The sequence below is a fragment of the Fukomys damarensis genome, unplaced genomic scaffold (assembly GCF_012274545.1).
Source record: "Fukomys damarensis isolate Sample0158 unplaced genomic scaffold, DMR_v1.0_HiC HiC_scaffold_19, whole genome shotgun sequence".
Taxonomy (NCBI): Eukaryota; Metazoa; Chordata; class Mammalia; order Rodentia; family Bathyergidae; genus Fukomys; species Fukomys damarensis.
In genome coordinates, this window is record NW_022900931.1 from 68,789,594 (window position 1) to 68,801,663 (window position 12,070).

The window sequence follows — 12,070 nt, forward strand, 5'->3', positions numbered from 1 at the left end:
GGGGGGGGGGGGGGTCCTGAGGCAGGAGATCTTGAGTTTCAGCTCACTCTGGGCAACTAAATGACTGAGACCTGTCTAAAAAGTAAAAAATAAAAAGGATTCAGGAGGTAATTCAGTGGCAGAGCATCCCTGATTTTAATCCCCAGGACTGCTATACACACGAGACACACACACAATTTTCGTTGATGTCTGTTGGGAGCCGTTCTGAGGCCTCAAGAGCAAGACTGCATCAGCATAAGATCCTCTGAACTCAGGATTATTGCTGCCTTCTGAGACATCTGATACTTCCTATAATCCAGCCCAATAAATAGTGGAAGCTCGGAATGTCTTTGTCTTTGCCTTCTGTGAGGCACTGACCTCCCAGCCCTTGTATACTTGAAATTACACAAGTCTCTATTGTCTTTTTTTTTTCCCCCTCACTGTCCTCCTTTCTAGGCAGTCAGAGGATTGATCAGTCTCTGATAGGTTTCTGCCACATTTGTGGTAATTTGTTTTAGTAGCCAACAGGAATTTAATAATGTCCCTAGGAGGCACCAGATGTGTGGGGGTGGCACTTTTTTATCAACAGTCCTCTTCTGTGCAGAGCAAGGGCAGGCCTCAGCCCCAGAGCATTTGCCTTCAACATCACAAATATTTCAACCATAACAGTCCTTCCTGGTGCTTCTGTGATGTTGGTTTTATGTTTTGAGTAGTGCTGTCAAGTTTCCCTATCAATAGGTGGATCTAAATAAAAACAAGTGAGTTGATGTAAATTCTGGTTCTGAATTTGGCGACATCTTGCAATGTGGAGACAGTTTGGGTTTTCAGTTAGCAGATGGGGGAAAGTGCCAGTACCCATGGGTCAAGGCCAGGGATGATACCTTACCTTCTCACTGCTGAGACACCTGACACCCACACTGTAAAAGAGGTTTATTTTGGCTCACAGTTGATAGAAATTTCCATCCACAGGCAGCTGGCTCCGAGGAAGGGCAGCATGACGGAGAAGGCTTGCTCATGGCATGGCGGCAGAAGTAGAGTGAGCGAGGAAGGAGGAAGGAGACAGTCCCTTCCAGGCCACACCTCCTTTGACCACCTGCCAACAGGGGTTCATCTCCCAACATAACCTTTAGCTATAAACCCATCAGGGAACTAATCCATTGATGAGCATCATACCCTCATGATCCAATCACCCCCTAAACCCCTACCTATGAGCACAAGGCTTTGGGGGACAGCTAGATATGAACTATAACAGATCCTGTTAAACTTCCTGAATACTAAAAGGCAGTAGTGCTGCAGCGAAGAGAACCTGGCGAAATACAGGTGGCATACGGGCGAGGCAAAGATCATCCACGAAGGACTGAGGTTGGGCAAGGTGGGACTGGGCTCCACCTTAGTGAAAAAAGCCAGAGAGAAAAGAGCACAAATCTTAAGGTTCTGTTTCTGAGAAACGGCCAGAGCAGGCAAAGCAGGAGAGGGAGCATGGCTAATGGGTTCAGTCCCTAGTACTGCTAAATAAATAGGTCATAAAAGAAAATTAGCCAGGGATTTAAACTCAGTGGCTCCACTGCCTGTCCCGCAAGTGCAAGGTTCCAAGTTTGATCCCTGGTACAAAAGAAAAAAAAAAAAAGAAAGAAACAAAGAAAGAAAATTAGGGCCAGGAATTTAGCTCAGTGGTGCTGCTGCCTGCCTCAAAAGAGCAAGGTCCTGAATTCAATCCCTGGTACCAAGAAAAAAAAAAAAAGAAAAGAAAATTAACTAAGGTTGCGGGAGGTTGTGCAACTTGCCAGTGATGGTGGCAGGTAGTGAGAGGGAGGCATGGACATACAGGTGCCCACCATCTAACTGGGAAGGATCCTGTCTTCCTGGGCTGGTGAGAGATTGGCTCCAGCCAAATGAACACATGAGGGAGAATTTTGAGTGTGCTTCCAAGGAGGGGCTGGATGGGCTTTATAAAACCCTTAAACCATGGAAGCACCCTGGAACCCCTTGGAGTTTTGATCTAAACATTTATAGTTCTCATGTTAAGTTGAAAAGGGCCAGGGCTGGGGATTTAGCTCAGCGGTTCGGTGGCCTGCCTTGCAAGTGCAAGGACCCGAATTCAATCCCCAGTACCAAAAAAAAAAGAAAGAAAGAAAGAAAAGGGCCATAGCCTCTTGTACCTTACGTTCAGATCTTAGGAACATGCAGACTTCAGTGCCCATAGTTGCTGCAGGCTGTGTGTGTGTGTGTGTGTGTTTCAATCCTAGGACCTTGTACACACTGAGCAAGCACCCTAGCACTGAGCCACCCCCCTAGCCTCCTCTATTCTTTACCCCGCATTCCCCAAGTGAGGAGAGACTAGATGCTACCCACTGTCCCCACCCCACCAAGTACACTCTCCCTCTCTCACCCAGATAACACACAGTCCTGATTTATAGCTTAGCAAACTGGGAACTTGGGAGGGGGCATTGCCAGGCCACCTAGCAGGTGGGCAGACCTGGGCACCTGTCACTGCTTTGGGACCAGAATTCTTCCTACAAGTTGGGGCAAGCATTTCACTGCTGGAGGCCCGGTGAGGACAGTGTTCAGGCTGCTGTGCAGTCAACCTCTGCACAGAGCCCTCTGACAGGCCAGGAAGGGAGACAGTGGCCACCCTGCAGTGAGCACATGTGTTGTTCTTTCACACCTTTGTTTCTCTATCCCGGAGGCCTGGGGTCCAGGCCAGCTCTCTGACGATTGTTAAGTCACTGCAAGATTATGGGGTGGGTAGTGTTTCCCCCAAAGAGGGGGGAGATTCAGGGGGAAGTCTTTTCTGAGTCACCCCAGAGCCAGAGGAAAGGTTCAACTGAAGATCATGGGTTCAGCTCGGCACAGATACAGCGCAGTGGCCACCACAGGTGGGACAGGTCACACTCAGCCCGGGCACCTTAGAGTCCCAACCTCACCCTCCTTTGCTGTGTCACACTGGATAAGTTATTTCACCCCTCCAGCCTTCATGAGTATGCAAATGGCATGTCTATCTTCTTAGTTTCTTCTGAAAGGTAACGATCTGACTTCTAGCTATCCATTAGGTCACGTGGAATCAGGGAGGGGCCTACATGGTGGCCAGGAGGCCAGGCTTTCACACTGAACTATACGTCCACTCATTTTTTTTTTTTTTTGAGATAGGGTCTAAATTGTCCAGGTAGGATTTAAATTTGTGATCCTGCCGGGTGTGGTGGCACATACCCATAATCCCAGCACTCAAGAGGCTGAAGTAGGACGATCACCATGAATTCAAGGCCAGCCTGGGCTACACAGTGTGCTCAGGACCAGTCTAAACTACATAGCAAGACCTTGCCTCAAAAAACAAAAACAAAAACAAAAAAACCCTAAAAACGTGTGATCCTCTTGCTTCAGCCTCCCAAAGTGCTGGGATCACAGACAGGCATGTGCCACATCCGGTTCACTTGTCACTGGATTCAAGACCCACCCTAGTAATATAGGATAATCTCATTTTAACATCCTGAACTAATTTAATTCCAGCACTTGGGAGACTGAGCCAGGCGGATCACAGTGAGTTCCAAAACAGCCTGGACTGTCAAGGGCTATTCTACATAAATTTTTGGGAAAAATAATTTCCTAGTTAAAGTACGACCACAGCTGTGTAAGGCTTAATGCTGCCTTGCCCATGAGCCAGCCAGGGCATGAAGAAACACAACTTCGTTCAAACTGAGGCCTCAGTGAGCCCAAGACACTGTGGAGTTCAAGGACAAGATTACAGCAGCTGAAGACATCCAGGTTCTTTGGGAACCAAGCAGTACTACAAAAAGAGAAAGGTTTCACCTTGGCAGGGAAATATTCCTTATCAGATTAACTCATCCCAACTACTGTTGTGGGAATTTTCCCCTTGCCACTCTCATCAGCATGAGCTTCCCATGGACACAGGGTCACCACAGCTCTAAATCACCCGATACTCCCTCCAATTATTGTGTGTACCCAATCAATGATGGCTAGTGCAGAGAGTCTTGGTCCTTGCCCGCTCTGAGGCACTGACCTCCTGGCTCCCCATATACTTTGAAATTACACAAGTCTTTAAAAAATTACACACATCTTTACTTTTGTTCTTTAGACCTCACCATCCCCCTTTCTAGGTCGTTGGAGGATTGATCAGCCTCCAATATTGGACTACACAGCAAGACTGTTTCAACAAAACAAACACACAGAAAGATGCTAAAAATAAAATCTGTAAAGAACCCTTTTTCTAATAAGGCCACATTCAGGATCCGGGTATTACACCATGGACATACCTTTTTGGGGACCATTATTCAATCCACTACAGGTGAGCATTCTGTGACAGTGTGATGGCCAACCTGATTCCATTTTGTGCCTCATCGCCACTCCCCCATTTCATGTAAAGTGGAGTGATTATAGGCTTTGCCTCCCCCTCCTTTCTTGGGAGTCCCCTTGGTTGATGACTGCAACCCATTTGTTAGAGCAGTCTGCAACTATGCTTTCTTTACAGCCTTGTAAACAGAATAGTGGTGTGATATTTTGTTTCTACTAAACTGTGCAAAACTTCCCGACCCCCACTAACTTAGCAAAATTCTGCTCCTGTGAAATTCTATTCGTGCTCCCTCTCTTCCTGAGTGCTCCCCAATTAGAAGAGCCGCTTAAAAGAAACAAGTAAGCTGCTTTTTGTTGAGAGTTTTTCGAGTGTGATTCACTCTCCATTGCCGGCAGTAAAGGATGCAAGCTTGGCTCAGTGTGGCAATCCTCTATAATCTGTCATGATTGAGTATAACAAGAGCAGAAGGTGGCCACGCCAGAATGGACCACGATGGGTCAACTATGGGTGTAAGACCTTGTCTAGCACTTGGTGGAGCTGAGCACATCCACACTCCACACGCTAACTGGCTGAAAATCAGGCTGATGATTTTGAGACATCCAAAGTGCTAACAAGGAGAATGAGAAACCATTGAGGATGCCAGAGCAGATAGCTGTAAGAGTGGATTGGAAAGTGGCTGCCTGTCAGTGTGTGGCTGTGTTCCAGGAGGTGAGGAAGCTGGGCTGGGCTGGTCAGCCCAGAGTGGACATGAGGGGCCAGGGGTCCCTACTTAGAAACTGTGGGGCCCTAATCATCTGAAGAAAACACCAGCAGCCCTAGACATATGGAGTAAGACCCTGGGTTCTGTTCCAACTTCCTGGGGGCCTGGGAAAGGTGGACACCCCTGGCTTGTCAAAGGGTCTTGCAAATAATCTATGCAGTATTCTCTATCTCCCCACCTATGAGCCATGTCCAGGACCTTTCCTCTGCCCTCTGCCACCTTGTGAGGTCTATGAAGATGTCCATTATCAAGCTAACCCACATGCTGCAAACCAGCCCTACTGGAGTGGGTCCTCACTTCCATGCTGAAAGGGGAAGCAGGTTTGGGGAGGGAGGTGTCTCCCAGACCATCCCAGTAAAGGAAAGTTCCTTACTGAGACGGCTGAGGACTTGTGCCCCACTCCCCACTTGACCCATTCATAGAGGCCATTCTCAGAGCCGCTGGGGGTGGAGAGAGGCCCGTGCGGGGAACATATTTCTATCTCATAGCCGTATCGGCCATCCTCTTCCTCTCAGCCTTCAGTTGAAAATGCAGAGGCCACCCGGCCCAGAGCTCCTGGGAGCAAGGTCTGCAGTCTTGGGATTCCCCGGGATGGGCACCGTCGGGGGTTGCAGAAGGGTCCCAGCCGGCCAGCCCTGCTCTTTTCCAGGTTCTCCACTCAGAGATGGGTCATATCCTCCTCCCACCGCCAAGAACCCGGCTCTTTCCCCGGGATGGGCACCGTCGGGGGTTGCAGAAGGGTCCCAGCCGGCCAGCCCTGCTCTTTTCCAGGTTCTCCACTCAGAGATGGGTCATATCCTCCTCCCACCGCCAAGAACCCGGCTCTCGTCCATCCCGCCTGCGACGTCTGGACAGAGGTGGGGGTCGCGGAGCGATGGGGGGGGACCACCGGAGGGCAGTCGTGGCCACCGGGCCTCTCTCCAACCCAGGCCCGCACTGCGGGCCCACGAGGCAGCCGTGACCGCGGAGGAGAACGAGAAGGTGCAGAACAGACTGCTCTGGATCGAGCCCGCTGCTGGCGGTCAGCAGCCAAAATCTAACGCAAGGGCCTGTCTTTTGACCTTACTAGACATGGCGGAGGTAACTTCCCAGACGTCTCTGCGCTTGATCGAAGTTTTACTGGATGGGCAAGTATTATTACAGGCCTCCTCAAGTGCGCATGCGCGTGAGACGTGCGCGTACGTGAGCCTTTCATTTTCGTCCCGGATTGGTAGTCGAACACTGATGACCTTGCGCGCGCCTTGGCGTCTCTGACCCGGAAGCTTTCACTCTCCTTAAAGGCGTCGGCCCACAGTGCGTGGCCTCTTCCTGTCTCTGCCAGGGCTACGCGTGGTTCAAGCTGTCCGATCAAGGAGATCCGGCGGCACCCTCAGGTGAGCCTTCCGAGGGGTCCGGGCTCCGCGGTACGCGAGGAACCCCGGGGAGACGTGGTGAACCCCTGGGCCGGGGCTTTTCCGTTTTGGGCCTTTACCTCTTCTTCCAGAAAAAGGGTGCGCAGAAGAGGGCGCGAACAGAGGTCAGTCTTTTGGTTCCTGCTGTACTCGTCTCTCTGCAGCTTTGCTGCTCCGCGCGGCTCCGCACATTAGTTTGGGCACTTCAGCCCTGCACTGGGATGGGAAGTTTCTGGCTCCTGAGTTCCATAACGCACGCGTTACCGCGTACACTTTTTCTTCTCAGTAGCAGCCCCTAGTGTCGGGCCAAGGTGCAGTTCTTTGCATCGGTCACCGCAGAATTGGTGTGGTGCTGGTGCCAGGCAGCAGGACTACCCTGCGTTTGAGAAAGCCGCATTCAGAAGTTTTTCTCGCCTGGGATTAGGTTCCTGGCCGGTGTGATGTCTCGGTATTTACATCAGTGTCAGAGCCGTTATAGCGGTTTCCGCGCAGCAGTTGCTAACAGGGCCACCACCAGGCCCTGGGCAGCCCGGGTCCTGGTGAGAGACGCGTTGCTTATGCTGAGTGGTTTTCCTGGAGCTGGGAAAGACGCTCACTCACACTCACCCTAGTCCACAAAAAGGCTTCTGCCTGGGAGTGGGGAGGGGCTGCCTGTGTTGAGAGCTAGCTGGGCTCTGACCATTTCTCCCTTCCCTCACCCCCTCTAGGATGACCGAGTGGGAGACAGCTGCACCGGCGGTAGCCGAGACCCCTGACATCAAGCTCTTTGGGAAGTGGAGCACTGATGATGTACAGATAAATGACATTTCCCTGCAGGTGAGCAGGATGTTAAGGTCTTCCCCCTGGAAAATGTAGGTTCTTCCAGGAGGGGAAAGTTTTAGTTGTCCCAATAAGTCAGCAGTTGAAGCGATGACAGGAAAAGGAGGGAGATCGCTGGACTTGCACATCCATCTACTTCTTACCCTTACCCTCTACTGAGCCCTGAACTTAGAGCTTTCCTTCTGAGCTGCACCCCTAGCCCTTTTCTGTTTTTGAGATGTCCTCTCACTGACTAAAGTTTCCTGAGCTGGGCTCAAACTTGATCCTCCAGCCTCAGCCCCCTAGTATGCTGGGATTACAGGTATGTGCCACAATACCTACCTACATATCTTTGGGGGGCGGTACCAGGGATTGAACTCAAGACCTTGCACTTGTGAGGTAGACAGGGACACCACTGAGCTAAATCCCTGGCCCTTCTGAATTTTGAATTCTATCCCATTGGTCTCTGTGTCTTACATTTATGCCAGTAGCAGAGTCTTGATTACTGTGTAAAGTTTTAAAATCAGTAAGTGTGAGTGCTTCTGCTGGGGAGTGGGTTTTGAACCCAGGTTCTTCCCACTGAGTTACATCCCCCTTTTTGAGACAGGGTTTCCTAAGTCACTCGTGTGCACAGACTGGGCTCCTTTTGATCCTGCTTCAACCTCCCATAGTGCTGGGATTACAGGCATGTGTCACCACACCTGCTTTATTCTTGCTCCCGTACTCATTTACAGAAAAATTTTTCTTCCTACCAGAGCTTCATGAGTTTCATGGACTTTAGGAACTGTTGCTTTTTGTTTTGTTTTGTTTTCTGGTATTGAGGTCAAATTCAGGACCTTTTGCTGGGCGTGGTGGTGCACTCCTGTAATCCCAGCACTTGGGAGGCTGAGGCAAGAGGATCGCTGTGAGTTCGAGACTAGCCTGGGCTACACAGTGAGTTCTAGGTCAGTCTCAACTACATAGTGAGACCCTGTCTCAAATAACCAAAAAAAAAAAAACCTCAGGACCTTTTGCTTACAAGTCAGGCACAGTGCCACAGAGCTAAATCCCCAGCCCCAGGAACTACTGCTTTTATTGTCACCAGCCCCCCCCCCACACTCCTATTTGAGATAGGCTGGCCTTGAACTTGGATTGATCCTCCTGTCTTGGCCTCCCAAGCACTGAGGCTACCCCTCCTTTTATTAAATGTTGTATTTTGTTCTTTTATGTTTATATACAAATATAAATGAGATTTTTTTTATTTACTCTTTTTGTATTTATTAGAGGTAAGGTCCCACTACGATATGTAGTTCAGTCTAGCCTCCAATTCTGCTGGGATCTTCCTTTCCTGCCTGAGCCTCTCATGCTGGGATTACAGGCCTGCCCCACCATGCTTGGTTCCCTTTGTTTTAAAAAGAATGAAAATATTTGTTGGGCTGGGGATTTGGCTCAGAGGTTCCACTGCCTGCCTCACAAGTGCATGGGCCTGAGTTCAATCCCTGGTGCCAAAAAATATATATATTTTGTTGCCTCTAGAGATACCGCAGGAGTTATGAACTATACCTAAAGGACAAGTCAGGCGTATTCATTCTGAATGTCAGATATTTATTTTTCTTTCATAGTTTTGTTTGGGGAGGTCTGCAAACTTTTTTTTGGTGGTGATGGTGGAACCAGGACCTCACACATGCTAGGTATACACTCTACCACTTACCTGCAGATTCCATGCCCAAACTTCATTAAGGGACCAAATAGTAAATGTTTCAGGCATCACAGGTCACAGTGGGTCTTATTCATGAATCAGTTGTGTATTCTGTTTTTGGTACAACCTTTTAAAAATGTAAGCATAATTTTTGCTGTTCCTGCTCTGCTGTCAGGGCTGGAATTTAAAAGGCAATGTGGCCCTAGAGTTCTCACAGTGAACTGGTACCCTAACTTCTTTCTAGGGTGGATGTTGGACAGCTGTGCTGTTTTCCCATTGTTCCATGTAATTCAAATAATGACTGTGTGTGTGTGTGTGTGTCCATTTGAGATGGTCTTGCTAAGTTGCCTGGGCTAGTCTGGATCCTTGTAATCCACTTGCTTCAGCCTCCTAAAGTGCAAGGTAACAGTTGTACCATCATACCTTTTTATTTTTTAGGCTGAATTTTGCCAAGTTACCCAGGCTGGGCTTCATCTTGCAGTTCTCCTTCCTCAGCCTCCTAGATTGCTGGGATTAAAAGCATGCACCACTATGTCCTGCTTGCTTGTGTACATTCTCACATGCAAATGATACAGTGGCCTCAGCTCCTCTGGTGGGATGATCAACAGCAGTCCCCTTGGTACACATAGCTCCTTTGATTCCATCTTTTTTTCATCTTCAAGGTTAACATTTTGGCATTTTTTTCTAGACATTTTCTTTCAAAATACTGGCCGTCAGTGTGAGGGAGTGGTTCCCCTCTATAATGGACATTCTGCAGTATGTAGAAACACTTTAGTTGTCAAAACTGAGGGTGTCAGGCACACACTCCTATAATCCCAGTGAATCAGGAGGCTGAAGTGTGGGCCCAGCCTGGGAATATTAGTCAGACTCTCTCAAAAAATTGAAAAAGGAAAGGGCTCGGAATTTAGGTCAGTGACACAACCCTAGCAAGTGCAAGGTCCTGAATTCAATTCCAGTACAAAAAAAACAACAAAAAAGCCAGACATGGTGGCACATGTCTGTGATCCTAGCACTTGAGAGAGGTTGAGGCAAGAGGGTTGCTTGAATTAGAAGGCCCTGTCTCGTAAAAACCTAAAAAACAAAATATTCCCCCCTGGTATCAGGGATCATACTCAGACCTTGAGCTTGCTAGGCAGGCACAGTGCCACTGAGCTAAATCCCTGCCCCCCCCCAAAAAAAATTTTATTTTAAAGGGCTGGTGATACGGCTCAGTGGGAAGGCTCTGGGTGCAGTCCCTGGCGCTACAAAAACAGGGGGATGCTGCTAACATCCTGTGGTGGGTACTATAGTCTGCTCCCAGGTGTTCAGAGTGTAGTTAAGGGAACATTATAAAATGTGGAGTCACATTCCTTACTTCTCTACCAACAGCGTGTTCCTGTTAGTGACCTGGCAAGTGGGATTCACATTTGTGTCCCCTGGGTTGGCAGAGTGGGGTTGTGGGCAGCTGGGGCCCCCTTGTGGAATGCTAGGTCCGTCCCTGGCAGAGCCCAGCCTGTTCCTGACAGTGCCCCTCCACCTGTCCAGGATTACATTGCTGTGAAGGAGAAGTATGCCAAGTACCTGCCCCACAGTGCGGGACGCTATGCTGCCAAGCGCTTCCGCAAAGCACAGTGCCCCATTGTGGAGCGGCTCACTAACTCCATGATGATGCACGGCCGCAACAATGGCAAGAAGCTCATGACCGTGCGCATCGTCAAGCATGCTTTCGAGATCATCCACCTGCTCACCGGCGAGGTAGGGCTTGGGGTGGAGGCTGGGCCTTAACACCTGCCAGATACCCAGCACACACACTGGTGTTGGTGTATCGCCTGCTCACAGCCCCTTCTCTGCCAGAACCCTCTGCAGGTCCTGGTGAACGCCATCATCAACAGTGGCCCCCGGGAAGACTCCACACGCATTGGGCGAGCGGGTACAGTGAGGCGACAGGCAGTGGATGTGTCCCCACTGCGCCGGGTGAATCAGGTGGGTCTGGGGCCTGCGTGGGGAGCAGGGCAGGAACAGCCACTAGGGCTGGGTGGAATCCCATCTGGGCAGATAGGTTCATCCATTCCTGGTACATGTTTTACCTGGAGCCTCACTTCCTCCAGGAAAGCTTCCTGGATTCCCACCCTGTGCCATCCAGGCTCTTAACACCCCCCCACCCAACTCGGTTTTGTCCTATTTTTAGCAAGTGGTTTACATTCTGTAAAATGGGAGGGACTTTGCTGGGGATACTCTTTCTTCTTGGCCCATCTAAGCTTCCATTCTGAAGATTCTCTTAACCACTTGAATAGTGTAAGAGCAAGCAAGTTTGGTGAAGATCTTTCGCATCTTGGTGTGGTAGTATACTTGGCAGGTTGGGACAGAGGGATCTAGGAGGATGTCAGCTCCCCCTTACCAAACTTGCCCAGTTTGGCTGGGATGACATGTTTAGCTGGCATTGTTGAGGTTGGGCCAGGTGCTGGAGGATCTCAGTCTAGCTGGTTTATCCTTGCCCGGTGCTCTGCAGGCCATCTGGCTGCTGTGTACAGGTGCTCGGGAAGCTGCCTTCCGGAACATCAAGACCATTGCTGAGTGCCTGGCAGATGAGCTCATTAATGCTGCCAAGGTCGGTGGGGGGGTTGAGTTTTGGGGTGGGCATGGGGGTTTATCCACCACTTAGAAGTGACACCTGTCTCCTTGCAGGGCTCTTCTAACTCCTATGCCATCAAGAAGAAGGATGAGCTGGAGCGTGTGGCCAAGTCCAACCGCTGAGTTCCCAGCTGCTGCCCAATAAACTGTGCCCATGGGGCATCCCTGCCATTTGCTGTGTTGTCTGTGAGGGGTGGGGGGTCTGAAAGTCTTAGGGATGCTTACCTCCGGGTACAGCTGTTGGATCGTGGGAGCTGTGATGGGTCTAGAGGTGGATGCAGTTGAAAGCCCTCCTGTCCAGAAGGCACCAGGAATGCACAGGGTGGAGTGCCTCCCTGGGGGTCTGGCACATTGGTATGGACTGCACAGGGTCTTGGGGCGTTCCTGAGGGCATTCCTTGGACCCATCCCTAGGTGAAGGAAACAGGCCTGGTGGCTGCCAGCCTTATTCTGCAGTTGCCCTGGCCCCTGCAGGCTGCCTGCCTGAGTACACGGCCGCACCCCAGACCCAGCAGGCCCTCCACTGCACAAGTTTCCCTCATGAAGAGA

The 12,070-nt window shown here is 50.1% G+C and overlaps 1 protein-coding gene across 1 annotated transcript; it reads left to right on the forward strand.

Moving 5' to 3' along the window:
* The first annotated feature begins 6,315 nt into the window (after positions 1-6,315).
* On the forward strand, positions 6,316-11,693 carry Rps5 (ribosomal protein S5). Its single transcript, XM_010616548.3, has 6 exons — positions 6,316-6,418; positions 7,144-7,252; positions 10,437-10,646; positions 10,746-10,874; positions 11,401-11,499; positions 11,577-11,693. Exons 2-6 carry the CDS (start codon positions 7,145-7,147, stop codon positions 11,643-11,645), a joined length of 615 nt encoding a protein of 204 aa, XP_010614850.1. The 5' UTR covers positions 6,316-6,418; position 7,144; the 3' UTR covers positions 11,646-11,693.
* The last annotated feature ends 377 nt before the right edge of the window (positions 11,694-12,070 follow it).

Bases quoted from the DNA above. Each gene is read 5' to 3' on its own strand.
- Rps5 (XM_010616548.3), top strand. From the start codon at position 7,145: ATGACCGAGTGGGAGACAGCTGCACCGGCGGTAGCCGAGACCCCTGAC. The intron at 10,647-10,745 runs GTAGGGCTTGGG...CTTCTCTGCCAG, and splicing joins TCCACCTGCTCACCGGCGAG to AACCCTCTGCAGGTCCTGGT. The intron at 10,875-11,400 runs GTGGGTCTGGGG...GGTGCTCTGCAG, and splicing joins CACTGCGCCGGGTGAATCAG to GCCATCTGGCTGCTGTGTAC.